Raw genomic sequence first — 24782 nt, 5'->3', positions numbered from 1 at the left:
GCTAACCCAAAGGCTGCTCCTCACAGGGCAACACATACGCTTAATGCAGTCCCACATGTCTCCACTGCTCCTGAGATCATATTTCTCCCTCCCAACCCCTACCCATGGCCCATCCCTAGCTTCTTAGTAGGAAAGACACTGTGGTCTCCCTTTCTTAACTGACACCATCCCCAAAGAATCACAAAGATTCTCTCTTCCAACATTTCTTTTTCCAACTCACTTCAGTTATGAAGGGGCCAAAATGTGTCCCTACTTTAGACATGGAACATCCCCCATTATAAAGAATGACCTAAGCATGAGTCCAAAATGTCCCCCAACCAAGTTTGGCCAATCAGCTAAACTGTTCAAGGGCTGAAAATGAAGAGAAGCAATAAAGAAAGCCCAATGGAGGAATTCTGGAAATGAAAAATTTAGGACTTTGAACAGGAACTACAAAGGCAAGCTTCATCGACAGAATACTAGAGATTGAAGAGAGCATCTCAGACATTTAAAATATAATATAAACAAAATGGACACACCAATTAAATAAAATCTTAATCTAAAAAATTCCTAACACAAAATATCCAACAAATCTAGGACACTGAAAAAAAAAACAAAAGTAAGAATAATGGGTATAGAAGAATAGAAGAAACAACCAAGCAAGGACCACATGAACTCACAAACTTTAAAAAAGCAATCATAGGGTTTTAAAAGGACTACAGCAGCTCCTGTGTGTGTGTGTGTGTGTGTGTGTGTGTGTGTGTGTGTGTGTGTGTGCGTGCATGTGTGTGTGTGTGTGTGTAAAATATATTATATATTACATATATATTATATTATATCATAGGTATTAGCTTAATATTTTTATGGGACTCCTGAGTGTGAGAACTAATGAGTCTCTGGCTATTATGTGTGTTCTTGGAACTCTCTTTGTCCTTTTGGGTTGCTGTGTCCAACTCTGATGTGATAGCTTTTGCTTCATCGTAATATATTTTATTTTGTGTGTTTAGTTGTTATCTTCCAGAAGCCTGTTCTTTTGACATGAGACACAGAAAGGGAATGGATTCAGAGGAAAGGGAGGTTAAGGAGGAACTGGTAGATATAAGGGGATGAGAAACTATACTCAGAAAAACTATGAAAAAAAAAGTATCTATGCTCAAAAAATGGGATAAAATAAGAAAAAAAGCAGCATTAACATGAAAACTTAAAGCAAATGTTCTCTGATCGGTAAATATAGTTCAATATAACAAGGCATGACATCAGTAATATCAGCAAGACATTTCTGCCATACTGAGCAAGATTAACAGCTTAATTAAACAGAGTGACAGTATATATTCATACTGGCCTGCAAATCTTCCAAACTCTTGGCTTTGCTAAGTTAACAGGAAGGATTTACATCTCCTGGGCACAGCTCATTTTTTCAGAATTTGATTTGCAACCTCCCTATTCATTCATCTTTGATCTAGCTTATTAAAAGTGACTCAAGTACTATTACATTTTTGCTTTGCTCCAATCAACACAAAACTACTTGAAATTGTAAAAAAAAAAAAAAATCAATGCCTCTTAATATGTGGCATAGAAAATACATGCCTTTCACATACTCATGGTATGTATCCAAAGACAGTATTACCCTGCTAGTAGATCTCAATCTTGATCTTCAACTGTTACTATAGGCAGCATTCTAGAAGTAAAGGTCTGATCAAAACAAAGTGGCCCATTTGTTTTACGTCAAATCCTATGAATAAACCTTGCCATATCTAAAACTTAAAAATATTCAGTTTTAATTTCTCAAATTCCGAGATCATAATGTTTATCTAAAGTCATGTAAACGGTTCCATGGTTGTCTTCACACGCCACAGATGATATATTAAAGCCATGAAAGTGTATAGATTTTTGTTCAATGTAAAAAATAAGCATTTTATATTTTTCCTGTAGCACTGATGCTTATTAGTCTATTTTATTGTTTGAAAATGTCACACATGCATATAATGAGCTTTTATCCAATTTACCTCCCATTTTCTCCCATCAAACTCCTTCCTATTCCCTCACATGTGCTATTTTTTCTCTTAATGAATTTTAACTACTACATATTTAATGGTCTTATTCATTTCATACTTACTTTTCATGGTGTTAGAGTTATCATCTCTTAAAAATCCATCTTTACTTCCCACAGAATCAAATCTCACAAAGAGGGCATAGTCTTGCCTATGTGAAGGCCCAACATCCTTTTTAATATCAACTACTAGCCTGTAAATATCATAATTAGTTGTTTTTAAAGCACAGGTTACATGTTTTTGTCACTTGTCAATAAAAATAATCAACCTAATTCTTAAATCTATGTAAGCAGATGAAAAGGAATAAAAACACATCTATTACCTATTTTCCAAATTTACTAACAACAAAGACCCCAGAGCATAAAGCTCAAGAAAGTAACTGAATTAATACTTATATTTTTAAGACAAGACTAACTGAAGTGTCCCAATATGCCAAAACCTTCATGACATGCCACAGTGTTTATACTGTATTTTTCTGCCAGAGAGAATTCACTGTTAGCAAAGTACTCTAAGCAGTCTCTATAGTAACCCATATTTCCCTTAGTAGCAAATTCTGTTACATATTTATTTACTCTCATGAACTAAATTCATATTTATCACCAATCAAGTTCCTCATAATGGACAAGTAATTAGAGAACATAATTTGATATGAATCAGATCTTCTTAGAGAAATGTAATGGAAGAATGGAAACAAAAGGGAGAAATCGGAACAAGGGTATAGATAGGTTACACCATAGGCCAGGTCTCTGATTATATTTATCTAGCTTACTTACAGATTAGCTCTTCTGCCAGTAGATACTCAAATACACAAAAAGTAGGTGTGCAATATTAAATGGGAGCACATACAGTATGTTAAAAAACAAATTTAACTAAGACTTCAAATATTCACACCTAAATGCCCATGCTAGACTCCCACAGTTAAAATGCTGTCATAGGAAACAATATTTGGATTTCTTTCAAAGCATGTAGAGGTGGAGGAGGCTGAAGAGATGGCGCTAGAGTTACGAGGACCCAGGCTTGGTTCCCAGCACCCACATCAGTTGACTCACAACAACTACCAATACAATCATATAAAATACAATGGGGACACAAAAAATAACATAATCTTGTATTGTTGAACATAATTTTATAGATTTTCCAAAGACACTTCTTAGACAAAAGTATCATTAAGATAATTCTTGATTATATGAGTGGGGCAATTAACGATTAGTTTTGATGCTGTAGTTTCATTTCTGTTGATTTGATAAAGCAATGAAGAAGAGAAAGGTTTATTTTAGTTCACAATTTCTGGTCAAATTCCATCATAGCAAGAAAATCAAGGCAACAATGTAAAGCATTTTAAAATGTAAATGTAGTCAGCTCATAGCCACAATACAGAGAAGAGAGACATAAATAAATGTGTGTCTAGTACTCAGAAAGCTTTTTTTTTTTAGTTTTATAGAGCATAAGATCCTGAAACAGAAAATAGCAGGTCTTCCCTCATCAATTAAGGCAGTCTTCTATGTACATGACCATAGGCCATCCTAATACAGTTCGTCAATCACTGATTGAGATTCTCAGGTTGACAATGAAAACTAACCATCATATCCTCTTAAAACACTCAGCCTACAAAAATCGTGTATCACTAAGTGACAATGCTATAATGGAAGTACACTAAGCATGACCATCTCACAAAGGTAAATTCTTACAGTTGAGAAACAGACTAAGATAATATTGAATTGTTTACCATATATTCAACATTTTCAAAAGTATTTTCAGCCTAGATAACAAAAGCAAGTACAAAGAGCTATGAAAATATACACTGCATGTGTTTCATTAAATTCTGTGGGTTAACGGAAGTAGATAATGTTGTTTTAACATTGATAGTATTCAGTCGGAAAAGATTCTGTTCAAGTAAGAGCATCACTTCCTATTTGGTGTCATCTATAAAACACTACAGGCATCTCACTATTCCTGCAGCAAGTTCTGGACTGCACAAATCAACTTATGGAATCCAAAACAACTGAAAACTTTACCTCCTCCACCCATTTCCTATAGATCTAGGACTATTTTAATTTAAAAAATATTGTATGTCATATTTATGAATATTGGAAATCTTAAACATTTTAGAAATATTTAGAAATGTATGAAAAATATGATTTTTGCTTTCCCACATGCTGTACTATGACATTAAATAAGTCTGGTTAGTGTATCATAACTAATTTTCATTAATAATTGGCATTACAAATAAATTCACTTTTCCTTACTTTGGGCTGAAGCAAAATGTAATTACAATCTTTTGATAGGGGAGTAAAGTCCCTTCATTGGGAACACAGGTCATAAAATCAGTCATATCTATTTTCTTTATTTTGTTTAAGTAGGGGAGATTATTTAAGGCAATATCTGTCCTTTGATGAATATTTGCTCCCTGTAACATAAAATAAGATATAAAAGCATATTAGAAAAAAGGAAATAACATATTTGAAAGAGTTAAAGTAATTATTGCAATTTTAGAACCTAGAAAGTGAAGAGTATTTGTCTCTAGAGTAACATATACCTAAACTTGACAAAGGACATGATACATTTCAAAATTTGAGGAGAGTAGAAATCTTCAGAGTAAGTTACTAAGTTGCAGGGAGCATTCGTCTGGTTTAATTCAGACACGATGCACCACTTTCGCTCAATTTACTTACCAGCTCTTCTCCAACACAGTCATCTTGCATTATTGCCACCCAGTTTACAGTTTCAGGGCTATTGTTAAACAAAAGTGCATGCTCAAGTTTTGATGTTCCAAAGAAAACAGAACCAAACCGTATGCATTCCAATTTCCTGTCACAATTCATGTTAAGCAATTCGATTATCTGCTCAACCACATGAACTTTGATGTTCAAGAGTGTATCAGGACGACCTTGCAAACTCACTCTATAACATAATAAAATAAGTGTAAGTATTTTTATTATATATTCATATATATATATTCTTCTAATTATTTGAATAAAGTTTTTTAAAATGACATCATAACTAAATTAGCAGATTTAAGATTATTTCTTTTCATTTACTATTAGAGATTATGACGTCACTTTATGTGCCTACAACTATAAATTGGAACCGAGGCCCAAGCCATCATCTACATTCCAATACCACAGTTCCCTAAATCAAACATACCTCAGAAAAAATTTCAAACTAATTTCAGTTCTTTCATGTTTCTTTCTTTCTGGCATGAATACAATCCTTTCAACTTAACCCCAACATATACCACAAATAACTGGCTATCATCAAAACACTTACATTTTTCTATAATTGTGGGGTTTTATCTATACCATATCTCAACATACCTGTCCTTCCTTAGATTCCTGGCCATCACACACTTCCCTCGGTTTTCATTCTAACTCAATCATGCATGCTCTAACTTTTCATTCTAAGACACAGATCCTCTTTAAATTATTTGTTTCTTCTCTCTTATTAGTCCATATTCCACTCTTCAGTGAAATTCTCAGGATTCCTATGTTTTAGATACCACATATACTCCTAATACCCTGTACCCAACTAATCTAGACAAAGCTGCGTTCTGGGACTTAGAACATGTAAGTCATAGCCAGAGACTCCACAATGACTCTAACAATGAAATCACTCCTCCCATGCCACATATGAACTTTCTTCCACTTTCTTTTGTTCATTAACTCATCAAATGAATTAAACAGGCTTGTATTAATATATCTTAAATCTGTGCATGTCTCTCAGTTTTCCCAATTTAGGCCCTAGCTCTGCCTTTTCCTATTTCTTTTTGGCTTTGCTTTTATAAATATCAAGTCAGATTGTCAAATTTCTTTTGTGCTGTCTGATTTGTTTCATGCACTGCTGTTACTGTGACTTTCTAAATTGCAAACTGATCCTCAGATTAATTTTCAGGCTCACAAATGTATCTCAAAAACCACAATAGTAACCTTCAATAAGAAATACATTTCAGGTGTAATTTAGTAGCTCACACACATTACTAAATGCACATCACATCTATGAATGCACTAAAGCAAACCTCATGAAAAAATTGTTGTCCCATAGACCCTTTACTGGATCTTGTGCCATTCCTTTGTTTTAGCTTCACCTCACATCACTCCCTTCTACTTCTTCAACTCTATATTGCCTCTGATTCTTCAGTAGGAAATACAGTTATCTCTAAAGTTTCAAATTGTCACTTTCTCTGCCTGAAATAACTCATGTAAGCCAATCTATCATCAACATTCATTTTGCCTGTACACACACAAACACACACACACAGACACACACCAATCATATCATTTCCATTCACTAACCAGATCCTATTTAATGATTAGTGTGTGGTTCAACTACCAATTTATTAGTGGAATCCTCAGACCATTTCCTCAGATCCATAAAACTGAAACTAGGAGCTGCTGTTCTGTGTATCTACATGTCACTTCTGCATTTGCTTTCCATTGCTGAGCACTATCTACACTTGCATGTCCTGATATGTAGAAATAGCTACATAAATGAATAGCAAATGAAAGAAAGGGGGTTGGCAAACAAGCAATCAATCTGAAAGAAGAAAAAAATTGAGTTCTATATAAACATTTGTCCAAAAAGATACTCTATATTTACCTTGCCATTTCATTTACAATCTGTGACTGGTCTGCACAGAAATCCACTTTGATGACCTTTGATGACTTAGCCTTCACAATACCACTACTTGGAGAAATCACAATAGGTAACTGACCCTGGTATTCTGTTTTAAATGTGCCTAAGGAGAGTAAGAGACACAGTTTATAACTAGACCTTTACAATAGACACACATTAAACAGATGATCCACCGAGGAACAAAAAAAAATTGCCTTTATTGTGATTACAGATACTGGCATCACCTAATAAATCTGAACTCATGTTGGAATTTAGCCCTCAGCAGTAACTAAAAATATTATATATTCATTTTTAAAAAGTACTTATACTAAGAACACTATATATCCACATACATGCTCTCCAATCCTTGTTGTAAGCTGTATGTTTAATCACTGAATTCCATTTTACAATAAGAAACCAGACACTTAGATATCTTGATCGCTAAAGTATAAATATGCAATTGATGCTTAGAAAAAATAAATTATTTGCCCAGGTTTTTTTCAATTAGTAAATGAAGCAATTAAGTGTTAAATTTACCACCCAGAAAAGCAGTTTTCTTTTAAAGCATCAGTATTTTTTCCCAAAAATATTTGCCCATGTCTACAGATTAATCTTTCATTTTTTCATTAAAAAAATACACTAAATATCTCATTAAAATTTAATCTTCATTTGAATTCAGAGTTTTCACATGTAATATAACTATAATTTGGGGCGATTTTAATCTGAACTGGATATATTACATTTAATCACTAGAGGATTATAAATAAATAAGTTAAGACATTTTGGAGAGAAAAAAATAAAAAAATTCAATCATATATAATCACTCTGAAATATTACTAGTCTTCAGAATCAAAGAACCTCAATCATTTACCTTAAGAGACTCTATACTTCACATTAGAATCAAACTGAAAATAAGCCTAATATTCTATAAACTCCTAAGCCATGAATATTCACCCATGAAAGAACCAAATCACTGAAAGCTAAATGAACAAAATTGAATCAGAAGTACCTATCAGTTTTATTCTTGTATATTTTATGAGAAAATATGTAATGGGATAGATTGTCTTTTTCTTAATTCCCATTGTTCAAGCAGGCAGCTAAGACAAAAACAATCTAGAGGTAAAGAGGACTGGATTTACTATTTCATTATATATTAGACATGCAGTCTCAAAGAAACAGTCACTATCTAGAATTAGTCCTTGTACTAGATTGGGAGAAATGGCAATCTTGCAGCCAATGTAGCTAACCATCACATCAAAAGAATGACAATTTTTTTTTTTTTGATTTTTCGAGACAGGGTTTCTCCGTATCTTTTTGGTTCCTGTCCTGGAACTAGCTCTTGTAGACCAGGCTGGTCTCAAACTCACAGAGATCCACCTGCCTCTGCCTCTGCCTCTGCCTCCCAAGTGCTGGGATTAAGTCACAGAGAAACCCTGTCTCGAAAAAGCAAAAAAAAAAAAAAGACAAATTATTTCCATTGTTGCAATCAATTAAAAGTGTGCATTGATAGCGTTGTTTTTCATAGCTAGAACCTGTAAGCAACCAAAATGCCCCTCAACCAAAGAATGGATAAAGAAACTGTGGTATATTTACACAATGGAGTACTACACAGGAGAAAAAGTAATGACACTTGGAAATTTGTGGGCAAATGGATGGATCTAGAAAATATAATATTGAGTGAGGTAACCCAGACCCAGAAAGACAAATATCATATGTACTCACTCATAAGTGGCTTTTAGAAATAAAACAAAAAAAACAGCCTACAATTCACAATCTCAGAGAACCTAAACAACAATGAGAACCCGAAGAGAGACATACATGGATCTAATGTACATGGGAAATAGAAAAAGACAAAATCTCCTAAGTAAATTTGGGAGCATGAGGACCATGGGAGAGGGTAGAAGGGGAGGGGAGAGGAAAGGAGGGGAGAAAAACATATTGTCCAATAAAAACAATAAAAAAGATATTTGAAAAAAGTATGCATAACAACATATACTTTTATGAAAACACCTGGCCACAATAACAATTCCTAAAAATAATCAAGTCTAGAAAAAAGTGTCCTTCCAATGATAAATTATTATAAGCCTTTTACAGACCATGATCTGAATGCCAAGTTGACTATGACAAATAGAAAAAATATTTCAAGTCCACAATGAAACAGGTATCCTACCAAAATTTTAGGTAAATACCTAATTAACCATCTAAAGTTCAATTTTATTAAAGATAATTGTCCAATATGATATAGCTAGTAAGTAAGGCACTGAGGTCTAGTTCAGTCTCTGGATTAGCCTATATCACTTCTATAACACCAACCTGCCTCCCATCTTCAAAAAGATCACCAGTCACATAACCAGCAGGCTGTGTTAATATGGATTATAAGAGGCAGGTTCATTTTTCTTAAATGATTACATAGCTATCCTTTGTAGTCACAACACTTAAGGGCTTTTGGTTCTCAAATATTTCAAATGATAGACATTGTTTCTTGATGACTGGGAAAATCTATTATACTAGATGCAATTTAAAATAATAGCAACTCTTCTAAATTTGTAAGCTTATGTGACACAGAACACGTACCTGGAGCTTTGCCACGATTAATAATACTAATCTCTTTACAGTGCACTTTACTATTGGCAACTAATATGCCAAAATCAACTACTGGCACAATTTCCAGGTGACAGGTTGGAATCAGCCTAAGAGAGAAGAAAAGAAGCACAAAATTATGTGTAACAATAAGAACACCTTCATAGTTAAGCCCATGGAAGCACACACACGGATACTTTACAGACATTTAACTCCTTAAAATATATTTCAGTTTATTTACAGGTCTATTGATAACACTGCTGTCAATAAAAGGAGTAATGAAATAACATATGCAAACTATAATGCAACCTTTTCTTAACAAGGAAATCAGACTTTATCATATAAGCATGATTTGACAGACTATTCATTTATCTCAATTTAGTGTTACTCTATCATACGTGAAATTCCTTTTGAGAATTTCCACATAAGTCCATTTAATGTTTTGAAACTTATTAAAAAGGGGGAACTGACTTTAATACTTTGAAAAACATAAAATATGATAAATGAAAAAAGCAATGATACTGTATTAGGGGAATATTATAGATACTTTCTGTTGCTATGCTAAAACACTGACCAAAACCAGCTTAGGCAGGCAAATGTTTCTTTGGCTTAAGTATCCAGATCATGGTTTATCATTGAGGGCAGCCAGGAGCAAAAGCAATAGAGACAGGAAGCACAGACGCACTACTTGTTCTCTATGGCTTGCTCGGCTTGTTGTCTTATATATCCCAAGACCATCTGGCCAGTAAGGCACTGCCCACAGTGGGCTAGGCCCTCCCACACCAACCATTAATCAAGAAAATGCCCCCATAGACTGGACTGCAGGATAATAAATAAATTCTCTCTTCCCATGGGACTCTAGCTTGTATCAAAATGTCCAAAGCTAACAAGAACAAGGTATAAAACACGATCTCTGTACAATGAAGAAATGTGATCTGCTACATGTGTCTTTAATTTAATGTGTTCAATGCAGCATGTATGTAGTAGGCATTTTCAGACAGCTTTCAAAAATTCATTGTCTCATATGAAGAAATCTCATGACATATCTATTTTATATTTAGATTGCAAGCTCTACATCACAAAATGTCCTTAAATGAATTAGTACAGTTTAATAATAACAAAATTGTTACAAGACAGATGTGAAGATTACATACCCAATCAGAGGAACCTCTAGAACTTTATTTCCTGCATAGATAAAGATGTGATCAAACACGTCTTCATTTTTATCAGGATGATATTCCACCATTGCTGACATCTGAAGGCCAGAAGCTAGTTCCTTATCCAGACTCGTCAACAACAGTTTGAACTTAAGTGGAAAAAGATAAAATCAGCACCATTAGTTCCTTATAAAGATTATGAGAAACTAATATTTAGGGAGTGTGTATTATTACCAAGCATAGGTCTTATTCCCACCTAACAAGAATTTAAAAAAAAAACTTTAAACTGATATACATTAAATGTATATATTTACAGGGTATGATGATTAGGCCTGTACGAAAATGCCCTTTTAGTTCTTATCCTTAGAGAGTAGAGATATATCTGTTTCTCAGTAAATTCTCAATAAAGTATGACACAAAACCGCACTTATGCCTCTTAGTAATTCCTGAAGGAATCAGGTACTTTAAGTGTCAGAGGGCAATTAACAACACCTCAAAAAAAAAATGACCTCCTAGGATTTTTTTTGAGGTGTTGTTAATTCACCTCATGAATTACTTCATGATTCACTTCAGAATCATGAAGATATGGTGCATAAAATTGGAATTCTTAGTAGATGTAACCATCATTGTATTTATAAAGCTTCACGAATCTGTAATTTTCTGTTAACTAAAAATGAAAACAGGAGTGAGGACTTTTCTTTTTCCAAACACAATTATGAAGAAGCATATTCTCTCTCAGCTTCGCCCCATCTAGTCTTTTCCTCATACCCCCTACCTGAAGTAAAAGATTCTTTCTCCACTCTTTCCCTCTCCCTCCTTTTCTTCCTCTCCCTCTTCCCATCATTATTTCGCCTCCCTTTCTCACTTTTCCTATCCCCTTCCTCTCTCCCTCTTTCCATCCCTTTCTCTCTTCCATTCTTTCTCCCTTCTCCTCCCTCCCTCTCTCCCTTCCTTCCTTCCTCTTTCGTTCCCTCTCCTTCGATCCCTCTCTTCCTTTCCCTAAGTCTTTACCATTCTCCCTCCCCCTTCCGGCCTTTCACTCCCTTCTCTTCCTCCCTAAATTCTCTTCCTCCCCTTTACACCTTAGCAGTTATCCCTCTCTTTTGTTATCTTCTCCTTCCCTGTGACTACACCTCAGCAAATAAAATCCTTCCCGAATTCCTTAGAAATGTAGATTTTGGTCTTTGGGCCAAAGGGTAGCTCAAGTGCGGAGGCGACCCAGGAGCTTTCAGTACCCTTAATTTATCACCTGTGGCTTCCCGGGCTCTTGAAACCTCATCTTCTGGTTCCAGCGGCCCAAATTGTGGACAACGAGAGGGAGCCGGTACACTTTCCCAGACACTGCATCCAGGAACTTCAGCTCCGAAGGGATTACCCTCAGTTGAACTTCCTTCTTGGTGCTATCCACATCCCGAGTGCCTAAGGAGCCCCGCTCTGTGTCCATCGCGGACCTCTAGATAGCCAGCAACCAGAAGCGGACTTGACCAACTCCCGACTGGCTAGAGTCAACAGAGGTAGCTAGGAGACAAGCACTAGGAAACCATTATCCGGACTCCACGTGAGCGCTGACCCTTGCCTCGCCCCAGCATTCCTGAGGAGGAAGTCTCCGGAACTTGCCCCGCCCTGGCCACGCTTCTCTGACGTAAGAGCTGCGTGCGACCCTCACCCCGGCCCTATGTCTCCTCCCCCAGCTCCTGCCCTGAGGCTTGTGCCTGCGCAGCAGACCTGTACTCAGGGAAAGGTCCCAGGGCCTTGGGTTGGGAAACTCGAACAGCAGGTTTCTGTGGAATCAGAGAATTGGTTGACAAGTATCAGCAAAATAATTGGAAAATACTTTACTTTGTCAGCCTCAAATCCAAAAGCAGCTGATGTTGACACAGCCAGGGTGTCAAAGTGGCATTTGGTTTATTGGCCATTTTCCTGGATCCTCCTTTAAAGCAAGCTTAGTGAAAATGATAGTCAGCAGGGTCTATTAAGGCAGCCAAATTTGACTGAAATGAAGGACTTTAATAAGGAGAAAAATGTCAGTGACCTTTAGGCCAGCATTTCTGTCTTTTCTATAATACCAAACTATTAAATTATTATAAAATATAAAAAATGTATCAATAGAGATGACTAAATAATCTAAAAAAATACATTAATTTTTGTCTATTTTTCCCCAGTGCAAGGATCCAGTATCTTGAGCATTCAAGCATTCTATTACTGAACTACATCCTCAGCCCCTATATCATTAAATTTAAAAGAAATTAAATACAGACTCAAAAGACAAATGCAATCCAGTGGTTTATTTTTTAATACAGATTTTAGTTCAGCATGACTCTTCCAATACCAAGATCATAAATAGTTTTTTCCCAAAAATGATGGAGCAATAATTAAGTAGTCCTAGATTTAAAGTCAACTTATGAATTTATTGGAATTGTTGTTGACAGTTGAAACAAGATTGGAAAAGGGTTGATTATAATGTGCAAATCTCTAGGAAATGATAAAATATCTTCTGGAATTCTTGTCTTCTTTACCAGTTGGATATTTGAATCACCTTTGAGTTTTTTTTAGAACACAGTACAAAGCCTGCCTAGATCCCTGTGGCAAAGCCAAGTTTGTTCTGTACCCCTGAAAGATTTAGAGTTTGAGTGAATGCAAATCACCGTTCTGGTACAAGCCCCTAAACAAACTAGAAAACAATTGGAAACAACAAAGGAGTGTCAAAATTCCCTTCTCCACACACTCAAAGAAAAGACTGGCTGAAATCTGAACTGTATAACAACTCTTTTGGCTTTGTTTTCAATTAAGGAGGGCTTTAACTCAGAAATGTCTGCAATAAGATGGAACACCAGGGAGATCTAGTCCTCTGTTTCCTTTGTGCAGATACCTGTAAGGCCTGTGTTACACATGCCGACATATACATGACCCCAGGGAGATTGAGTTGATAGAATGCTTTGTGAATTTGTGCTGAGAAATAGTTTTTGACAAATTTAGACAATTGGGGTTTCTTGGAATAAGAAGAGAAGACATTAAAATAAATTAGTTTTAAGCACATAGAAACAAATGAAATTCTTAATTACTTCGAAAATGGTAAGTTGTTCAGAAAAATAGCAATATTCTCTCATTTCTTTTGTCAGTGAATATCATTTACTGAGTAAATCTCACATAAAAACAGATCCAAGTAAAAGCGTAGCATAACTACTTAGTTTGGTGGGAAAATGGGTATGTGTATTTGATGATGAGCTTACTGGTGAGAAAACACCTGACTGTTGCCTGTTCAAATGAAAACATCAGATTCTGATGAGGCTGTAAAGCAACAAGACCATGTTTCATTGCTTCCTTGTCTACAGTGCTGGTGTTTGAAAGTAGGTCCTCTTGCATGACACATGACCTACCACTGAGTTATAACCCAGTCCTATTTTACTGACATACTGTCTCAGTAAAATATTGAGATAGTTTCTCACTGATTATTCCAGTTTGGCCTTAAATTCACATTGTAGCTCAAGCAGACCTTGAAAATGTTTGTTAAGCTAATCACATAATGACCTAGCCATCCACAAGTTATATTCATGGTCATTTATTCTAGAGAAACACAAACTTGTTTGCACAAAAAAAACACTTGAGTGTTACAAATATGAGCTTTATTCTTAATAATGAAATCATGAAACAATCTTGTGCAGCTCACTCAGCTATCAATAAACAATATGAAATATATCCATGCTTAAAATACCACTCCACAATGATAATGAATAATATATGTTGAATATGTTGAAGTATAGGTGCCACTCTGAGTATTATAAATAGTGAAGCTGTAACAGGGCCCCAGATCTTAGTAGGCCCAGAAATCTTAGCATAACTGACTCCATGATGGAAGTGCCATTCAGGCTGTAAAACTCAGCACACAGGCAATAGCAACTGCCAAAGCTAAACCAAAGGCCTAATGCATCAAAATCCATAGTTCTAGGCAAATCCATAGTTCTAGAAAAGTCTCTAAATGTACTGACCCTGCTTTCTGACTTGTGTAGTTGTGCTTCTGGCTAACTGTTCTTGTTTACTGAAGTATGTCAATCCAGGACATGGCATGGGGTTTGTGTTTAAAAGCTCAACCTAAGAAAGGCTTGGGGCTACAATGGAATCCTTAACATACAGTGTAGTCACCAGCTGGCTAATAGGGACTTTTAATTGGCTTGTATTCATGTCCTAGCAGTCTTTTCTGGAGAATACTTCTAGAAGTCCCACCAAGATCCCAGAGACCAGCCCCTGAGACGTGTGTGTGTGTGTGTGTGTGTGTGTGTGTGTGTGTGTGTGTGTGTGTGTGTGTTGGGGGGTGATCAGCACAATCTCAGATGTTCTAGGTCTTTGATCAGTCTCTGCCTAACACTGCAGAGAGGTTTCCCCAAAAGGAAATGAATGAGAAAGTCACCTGGTCTGTCAACTCTGGAGTTATGTCTGGTTATGGGCATGCTGTTTGGACACATAAGAGGCACAAATGCTGATCTATGTGAGATGTCACTAGATTCCCTGTCTGTTCAAGTGTCTCTATGTGTCTTTCTATGTGTCTCTGTTAGTTTTGTTTCCATGTAATTGACCAGTGTGTTTCTCTCGTGTGAGACCTCCCCCACCCTACCACCACCACCACCCCCCCACTCCCGCAGATTAAGACCTGTGTCCTCTCCTGTTGGGGACCTAAATACTTTTGGCTTTGCCAGGTCACACAGAGATACCAGTATAAACTCGACCTGTCCCACTCCAGCACTTGCTTATTTTGTTGCTTGACTTAGGATCACAGTCATTGGTTTGGCTCTGTGTGGAGGTAAGGGACTGGCCTCTCTTCCAGGGCCCCCAGCCATCTAGGTGGAATGCGGGCAGGGATGGAGAAATAGTACACCCAGGAGATCATTCCCTCTGTTCTGCCTGTTCTGAGCAGCCCTGGAGAGGGGAAGAGTTTCCCCAGGGCTGAGCCTAAAAGATAAGAGAAAATTCCACTCCTTTATCTTTTGCTTTAATGTCTCCTTTCAAAACCTTGGTCTGTAAAACCCACCTGTCTCTGGAAAACTCAGAAAAACTGCTTCTGGGCAGGGCAGGGGGAGTCACTGCCAAGCCTTGAAGCCTGGACGGCGAGGATTTTCCCTTCTGTCCAACACTAACCAAAGAGACTTTATGCAATTTTCTTTTTTTTTTTAATTGACATGGTTGGACAGCCCCCTACCATTATTTTTTTATTTTTATGGTTTATTAAACTTTATTTTATGTGCATTGGTGTGAAGGTGTCAGATCCCTTGCAACTGGATCTTCAGACAGTTGTGAGCTGCCATGTGGGTTGTGGGAATTGAACACAGGTCCTTTGGAAGAGCAGTCAGTGCTCTTAACCACTGAGCCATCTCTCCAGTAATTTTCACAAGGTAAGTTTAGAAAGATTAAAGACAGTGGCTAAAAAAGATTTCCTCTGTTACACAGTTGGTCCTGTGTTGTTGTTGTTGTTGTTTTTAAAAAAAGAAGAAAGAAAGTTTACAAAGTTAGAAAAACATAAAGGTATAGGTAAGTCCCCATTGATGGAGGTATCTCATAGAGTATTTAACAACAGAGAACTGACTGGTACAAGACCTTTTACATGAACTGAAAGTCACCATCACCTTCTCTGATGATGAAACACAGTTACACAGCAAAATTTTGGTGCCTTATCCTTGGTCAGAAAAATATCTCCTAGCTGAAACTTCTGACTCCAATCAAAATACACAGTTGGATTATCTCTCTGAGGGACTACAATGATTTCCAGGGTGATGGGCAGCTATCAATCCCCCAGGACTGGCCCAACACCAAACTTGTATAATTTCTCAACTAACCAGTTCAGCTACCTCCATCCAGATTAAACAATACCCAATGACTCTGAAAATAAAAGGGAAAATTGTAGTTCATATTGCCTGGATTGAAGAGAAAGTCATTCTGGTGCCTTGACATTTTGGTGTCATTACTGCTTATGAAGAAACTTGGGACCTCTGATTCTCATGCATCTGATTCTTTTCAGAGAAACAGATACACTCTGTCTTCCACTTAAAAGATATATTCTTCAACCAGCCTGGTCTACAAGAGCTAGTTCCAGGACAGGCTCCAAAACCACAGAGAAACCCTGTCTCGAAAAACCAAAAAAAAGATATATTCTTCAGCTCTCCATTGGCAGACGTGAGTCAAACCAACTTTACTTTTAAATGGACAGACTTAGTGGGAGGTTACAGAGGGCAACATTCCTGGACCAGGTTGCCCCATGATTTAATGACACTAAATGCAGACTTCCTGCCCTTCCTTCAGAGGTTTCCTGAGAAAATAGATTATAAGAGAGCCACAGAGGGGCTGCTCCAAGAGTTTCAGACCCTGAGCTACAGAATATGGGCCAAGAAAATTCAGCTTTGTAAACCACTACCTATCTTGGTTACCAGCTGAGGGGAGGCAAAAGGAGCCTGTCTCAGAGTAGGATTGCTGTCATCCTTCAGATCCTAACTCCAAAGACTAAGAGACAGGTTCACGAGTTCATAAGTGCAGCTGGATATTGCTGCCTCTGGATGCCAGAGTTTGTAGAAATAGAACAAATGGATAGCACTGAGCCCTAATCTGGACTGAAACTAAGCAAAATACAAAAGGGGTTTTAAAAATTTGAGGACATGGAAACACCCTGTACCATACCTGGTGTGGAATAATCTTTCTGTACACTGTGAAGAAGTGTCACTCAGATTGATTCAATAAAAAACTGAAAAACCAATATCTAGCTTGGAGCAGAGAGAATGCTGGGAAGAAGAAAATGGAGCCACCATTCAGATGGAAAGGTTGAAAGACACACAGGAGGGCTGGTAAATTCCATGAATCACGTGGCAACGCATAGATGAATAGAAAGGGGTTTATTTATGAGTTAATTAGAAACAAGTCTAAGCTACCAGCCAAGTTTTCTTAATTAATAATAAATCTCCATGCCATGATTTGGGAGCTGGCTGGTGGGACAGAAAAATCCACCCCATAATGAGGCTGAGGCTTTCCTCCAAATAGCACCAGAACACTGGCTGTCTAATGACTGTGTGATCCAGTACGAGGCTTTAACCCACACCCAACCTCAAGTGAGAGACCCACTCCCACTAATTTGACTAAACCATATTCCCTGATGGTGCAGGTACTCATCAATGACTGTCATGAGATGAAAGATGAAAAACAGGTACCTGGGAGCTGCAGTAGTTACTTTAAATGAAACTATTTGGGTCCCAGTCAGGTACCTCAACTCGGAGAGTAGAACTGATTGATCTCACACAGGCTCTCGGATGGGGAAAAGGAAAACCAACTACTGTACACACAGATTGTCAGATGGTATGCTTTTACTACTGGGCATGTCCACCATGTGATCTATAGAGAAAGAGGGCTTCTCATCACTGGGGAAAAGGACATCTTTAAAAAAATTGATCTTCCTAAAGGTTATTTGGCTCTTCCTACAAATTTTTGACCTCCCCTGCTGGGATACTGACCTGGCTGCCTTACAAAGGGCCCTAAGACCAATGAGGCCTATTAATATTCTGATGATATGCCATGACCCACTGCTACCTGAGGCTCCATGGTAAAGATGAAGTGGACAGCTCAAACCCAAAGGTTGATAAAGGACACTAGAGGGAAAGTTCATTTTCCTAGAAACAAATTTTAGGATTCTGGTAATTAACCATCACGAGGGTACTAGTCTGGGGTCCACAAAACTTTCTGAGTTGCTCAGAATAATGTATGTTAACTAGACTGGACAATCTAGTGTGAAAGTTTGCTTATTCTGATGCCTGCTACTCTGCCTTGTGGTTTAGTTTATCTGGATAAAAGCAGTATCACCTACTGAGTGAGGTAACCCAGACCCAAAATGATGAACATGGGATGTACTCACTCATGATTGGTTTCCAGCCATAAATAAAGGATATTGAGCCTATAATATGAGATCCTAGAGAAGTTAAATAAGAAGGTGAACCCAAAGAAAAACATATAGTTATCCTCCTGGTATTGGAAGGAGACAAGATTGCCAGGCAAAAATTGGAAACTTGGGGATGGGGATGGGGTGGAGGTAAGGGGAAATGGGGAGAAAAAAGTGAGAAGGGGAGGATGGGGAGAGTTTGTGGGAATGGGATGGTTGGGATGGAGGAAGTGTGGATATGGGAGTAGGGAAGTATATATCTTAATTAAGGGAGCCATTTTAGGGTTGGCGAGAGACTTGACTCTAGAGGTGTTCCCAGGTGTCCATGGAGTTGTCCTCAGCTAGATCCTTGGGTAGCTGAGGAGAGGGAGCCTGAAATGGCCCTATGCTATAGCCATACTGATGAATATCTTGCATATCACCATAGAAACTTCATCTGGCGATGGATGAAGCTAGAGACAGAGACCCACATTGGAACACTGGGCTGAGCTCCTAAGGTCCAAACGAGAAGCAGAAGGAGGGAGAACATGAGCAAGGAAGTTAGGACCATGAGGGGTGTGCCCACCCACTGAGACTGCTAATCTAATGGGTGCTCACCAAGGCCAGCTGGATGATGGAGCATGTGATCAAACTGGACTCCCTGAACATGGCTGAAGAGGAGGGCTGACTGAGAAGCCAAGGACAATGGCACTGGGTTTTGATCCTACTTCATGTTCTGGTTTGTGGGAGCCTAGCCAGTTTGGATGCTCACCTGCCTAGACCTGGATGGAGGGGGGACGACCTTGGACTTTCCACGGGGCAGGGAACCCTGACTGCTCTTCAGTCTGGAGAGGGAGGGGGAGAGGAGTGGGGGAGGGGAAGACGAGTGGGAGGAGGGGGAGGGAAATGGGAGGCTGGCAGGAGGCGGAAATTTTTTTCAATTAAAAAAAATAATAAAAAAGAAATGTACCAAGGCAGCAAGCCATAACTGAGAAGCATTTTTAACAGCAAAAAACAAAACACACACACACAAAAAGCTTATGAACACTAATTTTAGACTGTCATTTTAGAAATAGTTTGGTTGCCTTAAATTCTTTTGTTTTTTTGCCAGAAGTATTTCTCAGTAGAGGATACTGGAGGTACTCTATAAGGAGAAAGACATTTTGATTTGGAGTTCCAATGTACTGCTGACTACACAGTCATAGCAGCATGCTGAGTTTTCTCTGACATTAGGTTTTGTCGTACAGTTCATCTCACCAGTGCCTGCTTCTTGGCAGTGTGCAGTGGTCACCAACATGCCATAGTAAACAGCTGATGATGAGACAGTTCTCCATAAACAATATTTTCCCTTATACCACAGGGATACTTTCTAGAAGGTTCTACCATCACGTTACCAGAACCACATCTATATCATTTAGTTGAAATGCATGAGTATTCTATATCTCAGTGCTGGCTGTTGGGGCTAAGGAAAGAGATCTACAGTGCTTTATGTCAGAGGTAGAATGAATAATCTTTACATTTGCTATTTCTTCATTATTTAGAAACAGCTTTACTAGCCAATATCTCATAATGCTTATAGTCTATCTATATTTTGGTTAATAATTGTTTTTATGAAATTTTACAATTCTAACTACAGTGGTAATTGTGAATAATTGGTAGGAAATTACAAAAGCAAATATGCTATACCAACTACAGTGCCTTGTTTTAAAACATTTTGTAGATTGTTTTGTATCTTGAATGCAACATCTATAGAATGTCAGAGTCACTCTTTTTTGTTTTCTTCCAGTTCAGTATAGACTGCTGCATGTTGAGTAAGACTTGTGATCCCAGAAGATAAACTACCTATCACAGGCTATTAGTTTGGTCATGAGTTTGGGCCTGAGCACAGAGCTGAGCCCTTTCCAAAGGGGAAAAAAATCAATGCTGGTAAAAACAGATTACAAGATTGCCTCAGAATTAGAGAAGCTATGATTGTGCTTGAGGGTGATGAAGTGTCAACTGAAACGTGAGCCTGAGTGTTTGCTTCAATTGATTACTATGACAGTAATGATGAGTAAAAGGCTGACCTACGGAATAGGTTCTACTGAATTCAGTTGGCTATTCACAAAAAGAAAAAGACAAGTTCAAAGATTATTAAATCCTGGCTCAAGTGATAGTCAATAAATCAAGGTGCTTCCATGCCACAGCTCATGTTGCTAAAAATCAAACATAGTATTTAAGTATGGGAGTTGTTGAATTAAAATGAAATTTTTAATTTACAGGCTTGTTTAGTTTCTTAATTTAAGACAGCAAAAGTAAAAATGGGATCCTGAAATACTGAATGGAGAAAAGAAATGAAGCTGATAATCTTGAAACCTAGTGTGGAAATTCCAAGGATTTTTGCCCCCATAAAAGCAGTATGCCGCAGCTAGCAAAGCAGGCTTACAAGCACATATGCTATGAAAGCATGACAGATAAACTTGATTTTCAACTTGATGAGATCTAGCATTACCATGTAAACAAATCTCTGGACCTTTATGTGAAAAATTATCTAGATTAGGTTTGCTGAAGTGGAAAAGCGAACCTAAATGTGGGCAGTACCATTCCATCCTTAACAGGCTGATTCCTGGGCTGAATGGGAAGGAGAAATGCAGCTGAGCACAAAAATTCAAGACCCTCTGATTCCTAACTGTAAACACAATGTGACAAACTACTTCTTTTTTTTTTCCGACCAAAGAGGCTTTAATGGCACCAGATAAAAAAAGTATATCTCAACCTAAGGTATCATATAAATGTCATCATCTGAGTAGCAAGGTTTTTAGATTTTAGTCTTAACAACCTCCCAATTTCTGTGCCACAGATGACCATTTTACAACCTCTTCTTATCTCTCACATTATTGCTTATATCCCATGAAAACTACAACTGCTTTTAACAAACTTGGCCATACCTCAAACAATTTTAGAACAAGGACAATGCATTGTTGTTATATGTGTTGCTGTAAACAATCTTAATTGGATTAAGAATGTAGCTTCAAAACAGAATTCTTTCATTTTGTCTTAAACAGCACAGTATAAACATCCCCAACAATGCATTAACCTATATATAAAATATGGAATGTCTTCAGTATTTTTCTTTTATGTGGCAACACAATAGTATATGCAAGTGAAAGTACTGTTGATGGGACAATAGGGCACTTATCTGGGCAATGTTCTAGTTAGCCAGGTTTCAGCATTCAAAGGCTACGTAAACAAATATTCATTTTAGTATGAAAAACAGTATTAAAACAATTTTTATAAAGATGGAGTATACATACCTTATTCTATACCGTGGCCATTTCATGAACAGCTTGACTTCTCTCAGTCACACCTCTTAGCCTTTAGAGTGGTGCTATAAGGATACATGAAATGCCTGACCGATGCCAATTTTTCACCATGAAAATTCATAATGGCTTAAAAAATAATATGCTGAATTTCAAAATTATGTACTTTCATTTGAAAAAGTTACCATAAATGCTTCCAAAACTACAGGGTTTATAACACCTTGCATCTATGAGTAAACATTTACTTAGGCATTGTCAAATTCTGTTTAGTAACTTCCCATGAGCCCTCTCATCTCAGGAAGGTCAACAATAAACTGTTTTCTCCTGTATCTGCTGTTGCCCACTTTTAATAATGAAAAGAATACCATGTTTGAAATCAGCTGCTTCTCCTTAAGTCTCAGAGTTTATGTTCTGTTTCAATGTTACCTTATTGTATACATACAGAAGGGATCTCTCAGCTATGGGGGAAAAAAAGCAAAGCAACCTTCCCATTTCAGGGCTTACAAACTGGTACCCTTCTTTTTTTTAAGAAGTTAACTTTAAAGGTTAAAGATCAAGAACAGGCAGTTTCAAAAACCTAAACTGATGCCAAATCACAAAATTACTCAATAGTTATTGCAGACAGCTCTGACATTGGGGGTGGGGTCATCTTGGGTGGCCTAGGCATGAGTACTGGTCTTTGGATGCCCTTGCACATCCTCCTTCATCTCTGCAACCCCACCAGGAGACCCCAAAGGGAAAGAACTTTCACAATTCTGGGTTGAGGAGTCCTGTGAAATCACAGGTATTTGAATAGAAAAGATGCTTTCAAAAGTGTTTTCTTCAAGAGCATACTGAACAAGAGTGTCTTCTTGCTCCTGGTTTAAGTAGTCTGGCACTAAGAAATCACTTCATGCTTTAGGCGATGGGCACATCTTTATTGAGCAAGCTCTGGTGAAAATTTTTACAGCGGTCACACTGAAATGGTTTAATTCCTGAGGATGAATAAGCATGAGCTGTTTTAGGTTCTGAATACTAGTGAATTGAACCCCACAGGTTGGACATTGGAAATGTCTGTCTGGACCATTTGGACTTGGTCGCTCTGTACTGCTGGTAGAAGGAGCAATGTAGAGTTGGAAGGGATACTGAACATTTTCTGTCGTCATTGTCTGTATGAGCACTGGTGCTAGAAGTGATTTGAAGTGTAGGCTCCTCTCTGTAACTCCTTCATCTACTGAGCCTATAGGGGAAGACTGTGGACTAATCAGAAGTAATCTTGAACTGGATTACTTCCCAGCACTGTCTGCTGACCACTCAGTGAGCTCTGAGATGCACTGACAGGCTGGGACAATTCCTCATGGACTTCCTCAACACTTAATCTTTCTACTTTGACCTACACATCTTCTTCTGTCCCTAGAGGCACGGTAGTTTTTGTACTCTCACAAGTCACATAGTCATTCTTCTACTGCCTCAGACAGGCCAGGCAACTCTAAAATCTTGGTATTTTCTGTCTGCTTTGCTTTCTCAGGCTGAATCCTTCAATCAATTCCAAAAGGGAAAGTCCATGGAAAAGCTAAAGAAGAGTCAACTGACTGATTTCTCTTTTCTGCATAGGAAGTTGAGAAATTCAATACTTGGGGTAAACTTGTTTGTGTACTACATTTTACGGGACTCTCAGGAGACATCACAATGTAGCTTTTGAGTTTTCTTTGGCATTCTCGGCAGACAGGAATGGTCCTTTCCACAACACTGCAATCTGAAGACACTGGAGAAATACTTCCATCTCCACAAGTAAAATTGCAGTTAGAACTATTTTCTTGCCCAGTATCTAGACCCTTTTCTGGTTGGCTATGTGGTGTATTCCACAAAATACTTGATTTCATGAACTCTAATCGGGTACTAGCAACACTAAACATTTGCATATAGCTGGCTTCAGCTAGAACATCAATAATATTTTCTGTATTAATTGGCAGAGTGGCTGTGTAAGCATATTCTAAAAGAGGTATAAAGCCAGTCACTGAAACATGATGCAGATCCAACACATTTTTGTTCTAATCCTCTGCTTGGCCCACACGTTTTTTGCAAAAGAAATCATTGCAAGCTTCTAGTACCACCTTTTGAGCCTGAAAGATTTTATGCTGGAAACGAAAAGTGATATCACAAAAATGTCCATCATTTCATAACATATTTAGCTTTCCCTGCATTTCCTGGCTGTGGGAAGAGGAGCTGTGAGTAAATATTTTCACACCCATCTTTTTTTTTCCTCTTCTACTGATGCTCTTCAAGGATGCAATAAATCAGAAATGTCCTGCTGGCAGCAGGGGTGGGGCTGGAGTCCACGGCTGGCTCTTCTCCTCCACACCCACCCGAGGCTCAGGGGACCCTATTTTGGCAGCCCACCTAGGCCAATGTGCAGCCTGAAAGTGGGCACTCATGGTGGCGCCACTCTTCCACCCGTGTACCTGCTACGTGTGAGAGTACAAAGCACGGGGAGGAGAAGGCCCAGCGCCCCTACTTCTTATTCCTACTTCCATACCTTCTGTGTTATGATGGACTGTATCACCCAGAACTGTAACCTGAAATAAACCCTTGCTTTAATTTGCACTTGTCAGGTATTTTGTCACAATAATGAGACAAGTAACAAATACAGAGGCTGGGACTTTTTATTTTTATAATGTTCTTTTTTACATGTATTTAGTGTGTGTGTGTGTGTATGCGGTTTTGATTGACAATATGTATATGGAAGTTAAAGGACTACGTGTGGGAATCTTCTACTTTTTCTACTGTATATATCCAGTGGATTGAACTTAGGTCCTTTGGCTTAGGGTCAAATGCCTTTACTTCATGAGGCAGCTTGCTTTCTCCAGTGTCCTCTAAAAATCATTTATTCTTTAGAATTTCACACACATATAGGCACACAATGTACCTTGATACTCTGATTATCTTCTCATTTCTCTCTCCTTCCCACTGAACCCCTCTTCACCTCATCAATGTCATTCCTACTTTTACTTCTTTTAAATTTTATTTATGGCCTATGTTATTTAATTATGGTTTCCTGCATGATTAGAGGTAGTGATTATGTATTTGAACAGGGGTAACTTATTAGTGGCTGCAGCACCGAGGAACGTGCCTGCTTTACCTGTAATAAGCTAAACAGCTTATAGCTTCTATAAAAGGAAGGGTGGGATCTTGTGATCCCCCTTCACTATCAATGCTGGAATGCTAATGGGCTCAGTCTTGTGCA

General features: G+C 37.9%; 1 protein-coding gene and 1 pseudogene across 1 annotated transcript in view; both read right to left on the bottom strand.

Moving 5' to 3' along the window:
* Cfap47 (cilia and flagella associated protein 47) overlaps positions 1-11819 on the bottom strand; it is a 316226-nt gene extending 304407 nt beyond the window's left edge. Inside the window, 7 exon segments of the mRNA XM_075957827.1 lie at positions 2096-2223; positions 4277-4437; positions 4703-4931; positions 6624-6762; positions 9213-9328; positions 10373-10524; positions 11625-11819. Coding sequence (XP_075813942.1) covers positions 2096-2223; positions 4277-4437; positions 4703-4931; positions 6624-6762; positions 9213-9328; positions 10373-10524; positions 11625-11819 — 1120 coding nt within the window.
* Positions 11820-22436: 10617 nt separating this feature from the next.
* Positions 22437-23790, bottom strand: LOC142841216 (zinc finger and BTB domain-containing protein 44-like; annotated as a pseudogene).
* Between the last annotated feature and the right edge of the window lie 992 nt (positions 23791-24782).

The sequence above is a fragment of the Microtus pennsylvanicus genome, chromosome X (genome assembly GCF_037038515.1).
Source record: "Microtus pennsylvanicus isolate mMicPen1 chromosome X, mMicPen1.hap1, whole genome shotgun sequence".
NCBI lineage: Eukaryota > Metazoa > Chordata > Mammalia > Rodentia > Cricetidae > Microtus > Microtus pennsylvanicus.
Note: the sequence above shows the minus strand (reverse complement) of the source record. Positions and strands in the feature narration are given on the sequence as shown.